The 14,591-nt window shown below is 39.8% G+C and overlaps 1 protein-coding gene across 2 annotated transcripts in view; it reads right to left on the bottom strand.

The window, feature by feature from the left end:
* adck1 (aarF domain containing kinase 1) overlaps nucleotides 1-14,591 on the bottom strand; it is a 106,388-nt gene that overhangs the window by 4,673 nt on the left and 87,124 nt on the right. For both annotated transcript variants that reach the window (XM_023406735.2, XM_023406736.2), the window contains exon 10: nucleotides 2,532-2,725. In XM_023406735.2, coding sequence (XP_023262503.1) covers nucleotides 2,532-2,725 — 194 coding nt within the window. The remainder of the gene's footprint in view (nucleotides 1-2,531; nucleotides 2,726-14,591) is intronic.

Raw genomic sequence — 14,591 nt, 5'->3', positions numbered from 1 at the left:
TGCTGGTTTAGGAGTTGAGAGACAACACTATGGATCTGGTCTGTGGCTGCAGCGTAGGCCTACATTGTAGTTTGGAGGCTCGATTGGTTGGTTTATTATTTTTGTTTATTTATAGATATTTTTCAGTTTTGTTTAAAGATTAGTTGTTATTAAATCATTATTTTATAGACAATAAGCAAAGAAACTATACACGTGAAAATGCCCCAAAGCATGTACAGTGTGGCACTGTTTTCTTTGTTGTTGCCTGTTCTTGTGATAAATGTAGAAATAGTCAATGCTAGAGAGCATTGTCTCTGTGTACATTGATAATTTTGTTGAAATCTGTTGAGCTTTAAACATTTGCAAATGAATTATATTGAAATTAATAATTAATATATATGTAAATAACTTTATTAAATAATTATGAGAAGGATGCCCTTTTTTCCGCTTGAGCACCTGCCCCCAAAAATGTCCAGAGAGAGAGCGAGTAGCTATCACAATTACTGATCGTCTGTCCAGGCTTCAGTTTGTGTGTTGATGAAGTATCTATGAAGTATCAGTATCGTTCGGTATCAGCGAGACCTACCTGGGGTTAACTTGGTATTGGAGGGGAAAGGCAATCAGTAGAATCACACACCACAAGTGCCAAGATGATGAGGCCCTCTGATTTTGTTTATCCTTTGACTTTTCCTCTAGTACCACCAACAGGCTGACATTTCGGTTTACAGTGAAAAATCCAGTTTGGTTCAAATGTTAATGTTCATCTCAGGATGAATTGTAATAACTTTGGTGATCCCCTGACTTTTCATCTAGTGAATCAAGTCAAATTTTTTTTTGATCAACTCGCCACAAATATAATCCAGTTCTGTGTGAAACACTGCGCCAATCCACCAATGAGAAAGCACAGCTGTGAATGGGAGATGCACTATGATTGGTTTATTGCATGTTTCAGCAAAAACACTTCCATGATGTAGCAGCAACTGTTTTTTTCTGCTGTTAAAATAGCAAAAGTGAATATGGACACACCGTAAATCCACTTGCACCTTAGACTGTTAAAAGAGAGCCCTAAGAATGGCATAACATTTTTCCACTGTAGGGTGTAGTGACCCACTGCAGCCTGGTGGGGCCATTAATGAGTCCTATCAGTGTCCTCACCTGTGTAACAGTAAACATTCTTCATCAGCTAATGTAGCTATAGTTTAGCCATTCTCAACTTCTAGAAGTCCCATAGTGTACATGGGTCATTTGATGACAAAAGAGACAGCTGCATGTGCTCCACCTGCATATCTCTTTTCAGGAGGGAACCCATGCAAACACGCAACCTCCACACAATCAGGCCCTGGCTGCCAGGAAGATATTCATCTTGATCTACTTGGTCTTGCATTTAGAAATATCAGAGACAAACAGAAAAGAAGCTCCATGCCTGAGAGGGGCTAGTTTTGGTTGCTGACAGCACATGCACACAATGTGAAACACAACACTGGAGTCCCCCTGTGCCTGTATTACATTACTACTCCTGGCATTGTAGTTGGTTAATATTTTATAAGATAATTTCATTCAGACTAGCTCCAGCACTGTCAGCAGTACAGCACCAGGCTAGCGACCTCCAGAGCCCCATCCTTCAGCCATCAGCTGTGATCTGAAGTGACAACTCACATCCCTCCTCTCCAAACCTACATTGACAAACCTCCGTTTCTCTTCCAAAGTGACTTACTTGTCAGCTTGGTCTGTCTTTAGTTCTGACACTATGTACTGTATGTACAGTATGTATGAGATTCACACACCGAATAATATAATCCACAGATCCCCACGTGTGAGTTAAGTCTTCATCTTGTCTGCTGGAACAAAATGAAATGTCTCTATAACTGTTCCAGAATTAAAACTATGTTGAGAGAAAACTACTGACTGTATTCCTGTCTGTCACAGTGTCCTCTGATGCAACTAACAGGGTGCCCAAGTCAGAGATGTCTAAATTCGAACAAAAGCATGTAAAGGCAGGTCAAATAGGTAGAAGCATCACAGTGTTGTTGGCCACGGTATAATACAAAAATAATTGACCTACATTTTCAGTTTTTATGTGTGGCTTTCGTTGGGAAAAAGAAAACATGTAAAAGTGGTCTGTTACGCATGTTCAGTTTCATGGATACACTCATCACTAGCTAATTACCTCCTAAATGATCAATATGCAGACTCCAATCAAAATTAAAAGTTATATAAGTATTGAAAAGTTCATCTACCTTTACAAGGCTTCATACCAAGCTTCATACCAAACATGCCAGCTGGCAAACAGACTGAAAATGTGGTTCACCTCACACCATATCAGTGTCACCTCCTGTGCGAATTCAGAGCAACACTCGTAATCTGGCCAAACCATCTCAATTTGCATGATGGGTTTATCATATTTGAGTCAATTAGTGCAGTATGGACCTCGTACTTTATCAAATTGTTACAGAAACATCGGTTGTATTTTCCTGACACTCCCTTTTAAATGTGGCTGTGAACAAATGAACAACATGTCTTATGAAGTTTAAGGAAAGGCTAGTCTTTCTGACCTGGCCATGGCGCGTATACAGCAGCGGGACATGTTGATGAAGGACGAAGACGAAGCTCTGGTCTGTAAGGTGGTCTCAATGCCCCGCAGCAGGTCGTTGGTCTTCAGCAGCAGTAGCATCTGACGGGGCACTCGGTTCAAGAGGTCGCTGATTTGGGGCAAGTAAAGAGCTGCATTGGTCCGTATCTCAACATCCTGCCAAGGGAATTGAGATATACAAACAGACAAGTTGTCTCTTTAGTGGTTAAGTCATTTATTATTATAAAAAAGGCCATGTAAATGATTCTGACTGACTACATGTCTTCTGGCATGACAAAAGGCACAATAAAGATTTTCTATCTTTTTGTAAGTGAGATCCTGTATTTGTCTGTCTAGATGCACATGTGGTCTACTGTATGTCTTCAGCAAACTTCATTCAGATTCATTCAGCTAAATGTCTTTGGATGTGGCACAATATCATCAAACGTGTATGAGACAATGTGAGTTTAAATGTCACACAAAGTTATCTCTGTATCACTGATATTGTTGAACTACTGTCATGACATTACTGTCATTGTGTGTTAAGGTGAACAAAGTCTCCGTCTCTTTTTATATTGAAGAGACACAAAAAGAAAGACAATGAGAGCATATTAAATTTGTACAAGGTAGGAAAGACAGGAGGAAAAAGGAATGATGAAGAGGGAGAGATAAGAAAAGGAAGGAAAAGACAAAAACAAAACTAAATACATATTCCATTATCTCTCACCTGTACTAATGAATAGAGGGATTAAAAGGAATTCAAAAAAGATTGTCACAGTCCCACTATGTCTTCCTATGTTTTTTCCTTCTCCTGTTTGTCTTCCCTTCCCGGTGTGTGTGTGTGTGTGTGTGTGTGTGGCTGTGTGTAGGTGTGTATGTGTCTGTGTCTGTGTCTGTGTGTTTCCCCTTACATTAGGTTGCCCCAATAAATTCCCTTGCACAGTTATTGCTGGTGTGTTTTGTCTCTGCTGTGGGGTCCCACATCAGTTTTGACAAAGACGTAACAATAATACTGAATTTTGCCTCAGCTGAAATGACAATGTACTGTAAATGACAGAAAGAAGAAGAAGAAAACAGACAGAGGGATGATGTTTTCCTCCATGATGACCATTTGTTCTTTTTGATGTTGAAGATGGCTGCTCAGTTCTACATGTGAGTTTCAGTGTAACCTCAAAGGCTTCTGCTTGATGCAAGTCAACAGGCCTTAATTATGGTGCAAAGTGGACTGCAAGCTTACACACACATAGTTAAATCAGGATGTGCACAATCTGCACGAGTACAGGATATTACATGATTGAAATTAACAACTGAAATACTTTTTATAAGGTTCCAAAATCTGATTAGAAGCACAAATAATGTACTAATTTCCCCCGTTAATGAAGCTTAGAGAAGTTGATCTTTTTTTATCCAATATAATATTAAAATTACATTAAAATGTAAACGTCTCAGAGGGAGTCATTTATATGTCTGGATTGTCAGAACATATCATCAACACAAACCATTCAGAGATTTTTTTCTCTCTTAAAGACAGGGAAACCAAAACCACTTATACGTTCAACTGGGAGGGTCAAAGGTCATTGACCAGGAGTCAGTGAGCAGCCAGAGAAAGATCAAGGAGGATATTCGCATCTGACACCATCACACTGAGACCATTTTTATATACAGTACCTCCACCTGTTATCATGTGATTGAAGTTCATTGAGCTCATCTTAAAGGTTACAGCATGACACCTGAACCAGCTCCATGACAACTGAAAAACTCAATCTGCCGATAAAGGAAAAATCAAGGAAATGGAACGTGATTATAATTCAAGGTCCAAGCTAACTTTATCAAATAGGTTTTGTAAGAAACATTGCGCTGTACTGGTTATACTGAACATACTGTATTTTCAAACTGCTCGCCACTAACACAAAGTGTTTATACAGAACATATAAAATATTTTCTTACAGTATCTGCTCGTGCCACCTGAAGCTTTTTGATTGTTTTCACGGTTGTGTTTAGGAAACTCAAAACACTTCATTAAAGTTGAGGAAATATGGTGGTCTTGGTTAAATATCTATCATTTGAAACATGGGGAGGGACACACTAGGTTTAATAGTATAGTATAGTATAATTGCATGCCATACCCTCCTCTTTTTTCCCTTGTGTCCTGTCAGCACACACACCAAAAATGTATTGGTAAAGTATTGACAATTGATTAATAAAAATCCAATAATTCAATTTGAAGTTAATTCTCTAAAACAGCAAACTGTGTAAAAAGAAAGACCATCAAAACTTGTTATAGTCTTGTATATGTATTTCTCCACCTTGTGTGTGTGTGTGTGTGTGTGTGTGTGTGTGTGTGTGTGTGTGTGTGTGTGTGTGTGTGAGTGTGTGTGACAGCAGCACTGTCAGAGCTGTCAGTCCAGATAAACAGAGAGTTAACAGACACAGAGTGAGACAGACAGCTAGTCAACATCCAGGCACAGATAAACTGTTCTCTGTCTGTCCATTTCTGTCTCATGCCCACAGGAAGTGATGTGAACTCACAACACTGATGCAGCAAACAGTATTTGCTTCAACTACATTATCCTCTACCCACAGACACACACACACACACACACACACACACACACAAAAAAAAACATAAAAAAAAAAAAAGAAAAGAAAATTTGTCCCAAACAGGCTGTTTTGTGGTTTGGTGAAAAAAGGACAAAGACATAAAGTAGACATACAGTGGGGTCCAAAAGTCTGAGACCACTTTCAAGTGGTACTTGTAACATCACTTGTTAACATGATATACAGACTTTAAAAGCTGATACAAACAGCTTGGGATTGTGGCAGCCATATTTTCAATCTGTGTTCATATACTGACTCTCTATCTTCATACATATCTTGTTAAAAAACACTGAATAAAGCAGTTTCACATTTAAAGTCAGTGTTTCACTGATGCTCATTGGCAGAGAGGGAGTACCTTGAAATTGAAACTGCTTACCTTTGTTTCTTTAATAACTTATGAACCAGACGTTGAGCAGGTTTTTGACTCTTCATTCCACTCCACAGAACACAACACAGTCAATATTGAGTGTAAAAATCACACACTGGTTACATAATCAACCAGACAAAACAAAAAAGAGCACAGCGCCATAACCAATTCTCCTGGTGAAGCTATCAATGAAGTCAGCATGGCATCCACAGCCAGCTTCTTAGAGACCCATCGAAAAGCACTTTCTACTGACTTTAAGACAATTATACCAACACTCGAGACACAACGAGGACTACAGAGTCCTACAGGAGACTGGGCCTTTGCCATTAGGGCCCCTAAACTTTGGAACAACCTAATAGAGGAGATCAGCCTTGCAGAGTCAGTTCCCCGTTTTATCTCACTTCTTAAGACACACTATCATGAAAAAAGCTTTTATTGTGTGATGTCTTTAATTTCATTCATTTGTGTTTCACTTCGATTTGTTTAATGTTTGTATTGGTTTCATGTGAAGCACTTTGTTATTTCTATTGAAAAGTGCTATACAAATAAACTATAATAACAATAATAATCATTATTATTATTACCATTATTATCATTACAGTCCAGAGGTAATACTAAGAGGAGATGGCAGAGATTCTGCTGCTGTTTCCTGCCAGGCTTACCATAATAACAACGGAGGCAGGAAGGAAAATATTTTCCTCGGTTCATGAGGTTAAGGACTATTTATAATACATCATTCCAGATATTGACTATAAGGCACTTTTTTTTAACCTCCATCAAATGCTTGTTGGACTAGCGATGCTAACCAGATATCCACTTTCTTTTATTCAGTTTCTTCTTCTTCCTACTAACTGTTACTACTGAGATACCCAGTGAAATAGCCACATGTATTGACTGTGTGGACTGTGGGGCTAGCAGTGTCACAGACAGGTACTTGTATCTGGGGTGCTTTGCTGAGCTGGTTTGCAACCTGGATTCTCATAGCCCAGAGGCACCAGCCATGTTCTTATTTTTTCTTTTTCACTAACAGACATGTAAAGTAATGAAACGATTTGTCCTCTTTTGTTTCCACTGACTCTATGCCAAAGCCTTTTAGTACTTCCATTTGAGAAATGAGCTTAGTAGTGAGCTGATGACAAATTAAAAATTTTATAATATGTGTATGTAATTCTAAAGCGTTATCTGATACTAGAGATAAAAACAAAGTAAGCTTAGTACTGAACTAACACCTTGATAGGAAGTTTTATTTACATTTTTTTCCCAATGCTTTGATGGGAGGTAGGGCCTATTTGCAAAGAAGTAACTTTGTGAAGTAAATTAATGACTGTGATTGAACCATTACCCGGGTTCAGCTCAGAACTCAACTAACATTATTATATACTCTTGGTTTTTTATTTGAATCTCTTTGTTTTCTAATATTGTTTTTTTCACTATTTTATGGTCATTTCATTGTCACTATTACCAACAACAGGTATGAGCTACAGTATTTACTATTTTTGAATGGGAATAATAGGTAAATATATATAATTTCCATTGATTTGTCACCTGTCTGTACATAGGTGTAAATGCAATATGTTCTTTATGTACGGTACATACACCTCTGGTTCAGCTTTTTATTATTAGTGCCACGGGTGCTCATCTCCGAGGCACTCCTCTACAGCTAGAATAGCTGAGAGGAGTGCCTCAGGGCGGTTTTATTATTCTTCCGCCAAATTTTTGCGCGTAACTCGTCCCGCAGCTTCGAGAAAACCCCGGTAATATACACAAGAAAATGCTATAAAATCATCATATATCAATATTTTTTTCTGCTTTTTTTTGCATACATCTCTTAAACCACTTCAGTTCTGCTCAAACCTACAATGTTTATTAGTTTTCAGGATTTTAACCCTTTAAATGCCCGTTTGAGAAAACACGAGTAAATCCTTTAGTAGAATTGTTCCTGAACCAGCGGGGTCAAGATCTGCATGCATCTGCCCACAGTTGTCACCCTGCTCCACTCTGCACCACTTGTCTATACCACTTTGATTATATCAGAGCCACAGTGTAAACATGTTGATACTGATGATTCATAATAACGAATATTTATACCTCATTTATACCACTGCCAACTACTGTATTTATTTTAGCATATTCATGTGACATCATCCACGAGACTGATGTGAGAGTACAGACCTAGCACCCTGATGCATTCATTGCAATATCGGGGGATTTTAACCATGTCACTCCCACCTTTCACCTGTCTGGCTTCACTCAGTATGTTGACTGTCCCACAAAGGAAAATAAGACACTGGATCTGTTGTATGCAAATGTCAAGGAGGCCTACACTGCTTCTGCTCTACTACCACTTAGCAGATCAGATCATAATCTGGTCTTCTTACAAACCCTGTGTACTGAGGCAGGTTGCAACCACTTGCTCATTCAGGAACTGCACCCTGGAGGACAGTGAGTATCTAAAACACTGTTTTGAGTGCACAGATTGGAATGTACTGTTGGAGTCACAGGAAAATGATAAAAGAAATGACTCTGACCTTGATAGAATGGTTGAAAGTACCACAGAATATATTGACTTCTGTATGGACACTGTAATACCAGCAAGGACTGTACACTGCTTTCCAAACAACAAACGCCTGGATCACCAGTAACATCAAGACCCCCCTCAACCAGAAAAAGGAGGCCTTCAGGGATGGAGACAGGGAGGAGCTCAGGTGTGTGAGACATGAGATGAAGAGGAGATTAAGCAGGTGAAGGAGGACTACAAAAAGAAAGTGGAGAGAAAGCTGCAACACAACACCAGAGAGGTGTGGAAGAGGATGAGGACCATCACTGGCTGTAAAGAGAAGAACAGCCAGGCAACATCAGGTGATGTGGAAAAGGCCAGTGAGTTCAACCTGTTCTACAAGAGGTTTGACACAGCCTCCCACTGCTTCAGCTGCAGCTTCTCCTACGGCATCTCCTCCACAACCTGACACTGCAACTACAACTCCCTCCACACTGGGGTCAAGTCTCCTGTCCTTTACAGCGGAGGAGGTAAGGGGGGAGCTCAAGAGGCTATGTCCTGTAAAGGCAACAGGCCCGGATGGTGTGTGTCCAAGGCTGTTAAAAGGACTGTGCAGCCCAGCTGGCGGAGCATCTCCAGAGGATCTTCAACTTAAGCCTTCAAACAGGGAGCGTCTCGGTCCTGTGGAAAACATCATGTCTGGTTCTGGTACCTAAAGTAGGACAACTGGCTGAGATAAATGATTACAGACCGCTGGCCCTCACATCACATGTCATGAAGACCCTGGAGCGGCTGTTTCTCCACCTTCTGAAGCCACAGGTTGAACATGCACTAGACCCCCTACAGTTCGCCTACAAGGAAAATATTGGAGTGGATGATGCTGTCCTTTACATGCACCACCGGGCCCATTCTTACTTGGGTGAGCCAGGTGGTTACATGAGGATTATGTTTTTTAGTGCATTTAACACCATCCAACCCCCCATCCTTAAAGACAAGCTGGAAGGGATGGGGGTGGATCCCTGCTTCAAATCCTGGATTGTGGATTACCTGACAAGATGACCACAGTACATCAGGCTGGGTAACTGTGTCTCAGGGACAGTGATGAGCAGCACTGGGGCTCCACAGGGGACTGTTCTGGCTCTGTTCCTGTTCACCCTGTATACGGTGGACTTTAAATAAAACTCTGAGTCCTGCCACATCCAGAAATACTCAAATGACACAGCTATTGTGGCGCGTATCAGGAATGGGCAGGAAGAGGAGTACAGGGATTTGATGATGGCCTTCAGTGAATGGAGCGACAAGAACTGCCTCCTTCTGAACACCTCCAAGACCAAGGAAATGGTCATCGACTTTCGGAGGTGTGGGCCCACCCTTCAGCCAGTCAACATTCAAGGTAAGGACATTGAGGTGGTGCACACTTATAAATACCCAAGTGTGCACCTGGACAGTAAACTGGACTGGTCCCTGAACATGAATGCAATCTACCAGAAGGGGCAGAGCTGGCTCTTTTTCCTCAAGAAGCTCAGGTCCTTTGACGTTTGCAGTGAAATGCTGCACATGTTTTATCAGTCAGTGGTGGCCAGTGTACTCTTTTAATCTGCAATCTGCTGGGGCAACAGTATGTCAGACAGAAGCAGCTACAGCTGCAGCAAACGTGTCATCTCACTCCGCTGCAGAACAGAGAGGTTCAAGAGATCCTTTTTTCCCACTGCCATCAGGCTATACAACACATCAGCCAAAGGAAGTGGACTAATCTAATAATTATTGTTCATTTGTTATTAACTGTTTTTATTATTATCATTATTATCATAATTATTATTATCAACAATGAGCTAATGGGCACATTCATTTCTCCTAGGGGATAAATAAAGTATGTATGTATGTATGTATGTATGTATGTATGTATCTATCTATCTATCTATCTATCTATCTATCTATCTATCTATCTATCTATCTATATTCATATCTATCCTTAATAAGCATCATCAACATCTTAAGCATTGTCTGACCAAGTTTGAGGTGGGTGTACTTAACCCTCTAAGAGAAGTACATCACAGTACTTTATAGAACTGACAAGCCACACTTATACCCAATTCTAATATAAAAGCTACTCATTAGTATAGACATGTGTGCAAAGTTTTTGAACAACCTAAAAGCCTCAAGGTCTTCGAAAATTTAAAATCGCAATACAATCGAAATACAAAAAAGCCCGCTTCCTGTCCTGCCAAAATTTTTTGAAGAATATGGATTAAATCCTTTATTATGTGTCCAATCATACCACCAAATTTCGTAAACATCCGAGCACCTTTTTCCCCGACCCGGCCCTACATTTGGGGGCGCTATGGAGCCTGCTGACCACGCCCGAGCCCGATCACCATTGCATTTTGCGATTTTTGAATCCTTGAGGTGTGTGAAAATTTTCGTGACTTTTCAGGCATGGGAAAGCCCTCAAAAATCAATCATTCCAGCAGAATAATAATCTTTCCAAGAACGACAGGTTCCTTGCACCTCCGGTGCCAAGGTGCCCGCTGGGCCCTGGCACACTTGGTGCTTGTGCCCCAATAAATTAATATATAAACAAAAAGATCTGTGCCCTGATGCCATCTGATGATCTGCAGGCTCAGTCAACGTCTATATGGTAAACAACAAAGCCAACTCCAAGCAGAATATCAATCTAGCTTAGCAATATAAAAAAGTTGATACTTCTGCATGGATGTATGTGAACCAGCATTTAGCAGCTCTCAGTAGCATTGCACATTATGGTAATTCAGCAACAGCTTCATCCTCCTCACATGGTATAGCAGCCACTTGGGTCTTATTGTAAACTGCTCAATATAAATCTGACACTACTTCCTGTAGTGAGCATGCACTTAAACATAATTAGTTAATGCAGAACAGTTGCACATGATATATTTGGTAGAAAACTGGGTTGTAGCATAAATCCTTTCTCCAACAACTGGCGTAGGGAAGGTTACTTTTGAAATATAATATGCTAAGGTGTTCCTGCACGGCCACAGAATCAATGTCAATGTTGTTTTGATTCTGCTTTTACATAAATATTAATTACAATCATTTTTTCTGATTAATGTAATTGTAACAGGTTACAATTACATTTATTTTTTGATTTAAATATGTAATCCCGTTACATGTAACTAGTTTCCCCCAACACACTCAGCCCCCCTCCTTTACAAATAACAGAGGGCTGGGTGTTCTGAAGTGCTCTGCTGAATCGTGCTTGGGGAATAACAATTAGTAGCAATTATAGGAGGTTGGTTAGCAGGCCTCACAGCTGTCAGCAGGACACAGAGAAGGCGACAGTGCTCTCATTTGCATCTGAAAGCTTCAATAAGGACATATTGTATTGCGAGTGGTGCGATAATAGGCCGCGCAAAAGGCAACGCAAATGCAGTTGGGGGGAGGTGGAATCTGTGCTGGTGATTTTTCTTTTCCCCTCAGTGTAGTAGAGAGCTGGCAGAAAGGTTTCATTCAGCAGCCAACATATATTAGAAAACTGTGGGCAGCCACAGAATGTCAGAATCTACTGTAAGATCTGATAATAGCATTTTTATTCTGAACAGTAGAAGAATGCAATTGTGCTCAGCACAGTAAATGAACTGCACTAAACAAATGTACATGTTGACTAGTAGGTATTCTATTTTTAGGTTTTTCTTCAGACAATGTGACAATCAAACCTGCTTTACACAGTGATAAAAGTGGGTGGAGCTTGAACTATTCTCCCAGGCTGTATTTTTTCATTCATACACTAAAGCTTGGTTTATACTTCTGCAGAGAATTGATGCAGAGCTGACGCAAATGCAAGAGGCCTACACCACTGTGAGCATTTTTACTTGTGCACTGGTGTGTCTGCATAACTCTGCAATTACACTGCTAGATGGTAGTTGGTGGTGGGGTTCTATGCCACTGTATGTGTGTTTCAAACAATGGAGACTGCAACTGAGCCGATCATGTTAGAGCTGGAGATGATAAACGTTGCACAACAGTTACGTTTACTGAAATGACTGCAATGCAGAAAATAGAGAAGACGTGTGTATGACCATTGAAATCACAGAGGCAGAAAGGATGAGTTTTTTCTGCCTCTCTGGCCACTTAGAGACATGGGCGAGACATGCTACCAAGCAGACAAATCACAGTTGCCACGACGTGTACTTACATTCGAGGGAGGTGCATATCAGGCTGCAGTGATGGGTACATGACTACACCTTACCTAAAGCATTGACTCAACAAACCAGGCCTTAAAGAGCACATCAAGGACTGAGGCCCTGATAGCTAAAATGTTACAATCCTAGTGGTTGGCAGTTATATGGTGATAATTATATATCATGATATAGTAATTTCTTCTGAAAAGTCGATTGGAAGAAATTTTTTAAGATTAAATGGAGAAGAATGAACACATATCTGGACAGTGATGGACAAATCATTGGAAGGCATATTCAATACATAAATACTTTTCCAGTGTAACACCTTTTTTTAGGACAAGTGGAGTTTCATTCATTCAGGGCACTGGTTTTCTGATATCTGCCTGAAAAAAACTTTACCAGGCACCAGGCAAATTAATAGATTCACAAAATTATGGTCAAAATTAGTTTCTTATGTACAACAGTCATGGCCAGACTCTATGGAGATTGCAAAAGAATAGACCGTTGGTGTGATTTTTTTTTTCTTGTTTTCCCCCATACTGTCAAAAGGTCAAAAGGTCTCCTAATATATTCTGTATGTGTATATGTATGTTTCTGTCTTAAAATTTAAATTGCTGAAGCTGAAGCAATGCTGAAGTAGCTCAAGCAATTGCTGAAGCAACACTGAAGTAGCTAAAGCAACTCCTGCAAGCAATGCTGAAGTAGCTGAAACAACTACTGAAGCAATGCTGGAGTATCTGAAGCAATGGCTGAAGATTCAAAGCAGAATTTGTAAACTGGAGGTTGAATGGCATGAAAGAAATTTTTGGCACAATGCTAAAATGGTTGAAAAAGCAGCTCATATTTACTGAGGTACAGTGCTATGAAAAATTAGATGCCAGAATGTTAAACTGAAGAAGCCAGTTAGTCCATTAGCTGCAAAAGCTGATAACTGAAACACCAAATTATTTACTGCCAAAGGTGAAGTAGGAATAAAATGCCTCAAAACTGTGAAAGAAATCATTTGTGTTCGTAACCGAAAGATGAACTACATCCTAAACAGTTGAAAGTTTTTCAACAGTTACACTAGACAAAAATTGCTCCCAGTTGTGAAGTTTTTAAATTTTGTAGAAATATACAGTCCAATCTGACCTAAAAACAGTTGAAGGACTGAGTGTAAAGAGTCTAAATACAGTATATTCTGACCTGAGAACAGTTTGAAGGACTGAGTGTAAGGAGTCTAAATACAGTACAAGCTGACTTGAGAACAGTTACAAGGACTTAGTGTAAGGAGTCTAAATACAGTGTGTATTGTGTGTGTGTGTGTGTGTGTGTGTGTGTGTGTGTGTGTGTGTGTATGTGTGAGAGAGTTTGGCTGTGTATGAGTGTGTATGTGTGTGTGTGTGTGTGTGTGTGTGTGTGTGTGTGTATGTGTGTGTGGTTTGCTGTGTTTGTAAACATCATAGAGATCAAAGAGTCTCTTAATGAACAATATCCCTCAGCTGTGTCTAGCTGGAAGACCTGACTCAGAGCTGAGTGGGATTTTGGCTCAGCGAGCCTCTTAAACAACTGCTATTTATGAATAAACGGTAACTCCTATCAGAACCATGAGCAGACCATGAGCAGCACAAGAGCTTTGTGCACAGAATATGTGGGTTTGGTGTTTCTAGAGCCAAAAATGTGGAAAAAGGAGTGAGTTACAAAAAAGGGTCAGTTCTGCTTTTCTTGGGAAATGAGCGCCTGATTTTATATGACAGTCTATGGGAGAGTTGGAAAGCTCTGTGCTTAGATAGGACCATTGTATTAAATAGGACAAATTTGTTTACAAACCGGGAAGAAATGATGTGTGAAGACTGAAATATGTGGCCAGGGCCATTTAATCAGAAAATTTTGAGACCGGTTTAAGACCTTCTCCTCATTCTAGAAGTGATGTAACCCACACTAGCCCTGAACATTCCACGGAATACACACCGATTACAAATTCAAAAATCATCAGAAAAAGACATAAAACTTAAACTGTAATAGTTTAAAAACAGTAACAGATAACAAAAAGTTGAATAATAGTATAATAGCTGAAAGCCTTGTGAACATTTGAAAGTTTGACTGAAGTCTCTTGCTCAAAGTATGTAGATGTAGTTGAAGTTCAAAGAGCAGAACGTTTTAAAGGATTTGAACATTGTGTTAATTCATTTGAATGACAAAAAAACATAGCAGAAAAAGCTTAATTTTTCCAAAATTATAAATAGTAGAAAAAAGTTGAATACATCCAATAATCACCAGAAGAAGCTGAACATTTTGATAGTTGAACAGTTTCTCTCGCACATAGTATGAAGAAGTAGGTAGAGACTGAAAACAGGACAGAAGAAAAATAAGAACTAGAAAATTCCAGGGAAATTTTGAGTGCCACGGGGGCTACTGCAGGGATGAGTACATGATTTATTTCCA

The sequence above is a fragment of the Seriola lalandi genome, unplaced genomic scaffold (assembly GCF_002814215.2).
Source record: "Seriola lalandi dorsalis isolate HSWRI2012SDOR001 ecotype SW California unplaced genomic scaffold, Sedor1 jcf7180002054316, whole genome shotgun sequence".
Lineage (NCBI taxonomy): Eukaryota > Metazoa > Chordata > Actinopteri > Carangiformes > Carangidae > Seriola > Seriola lalandi.
Note: the sequence above shows the minus strand (reverse complement) of the source record. Positions and strands in the feature narration are given on the sequence as shown.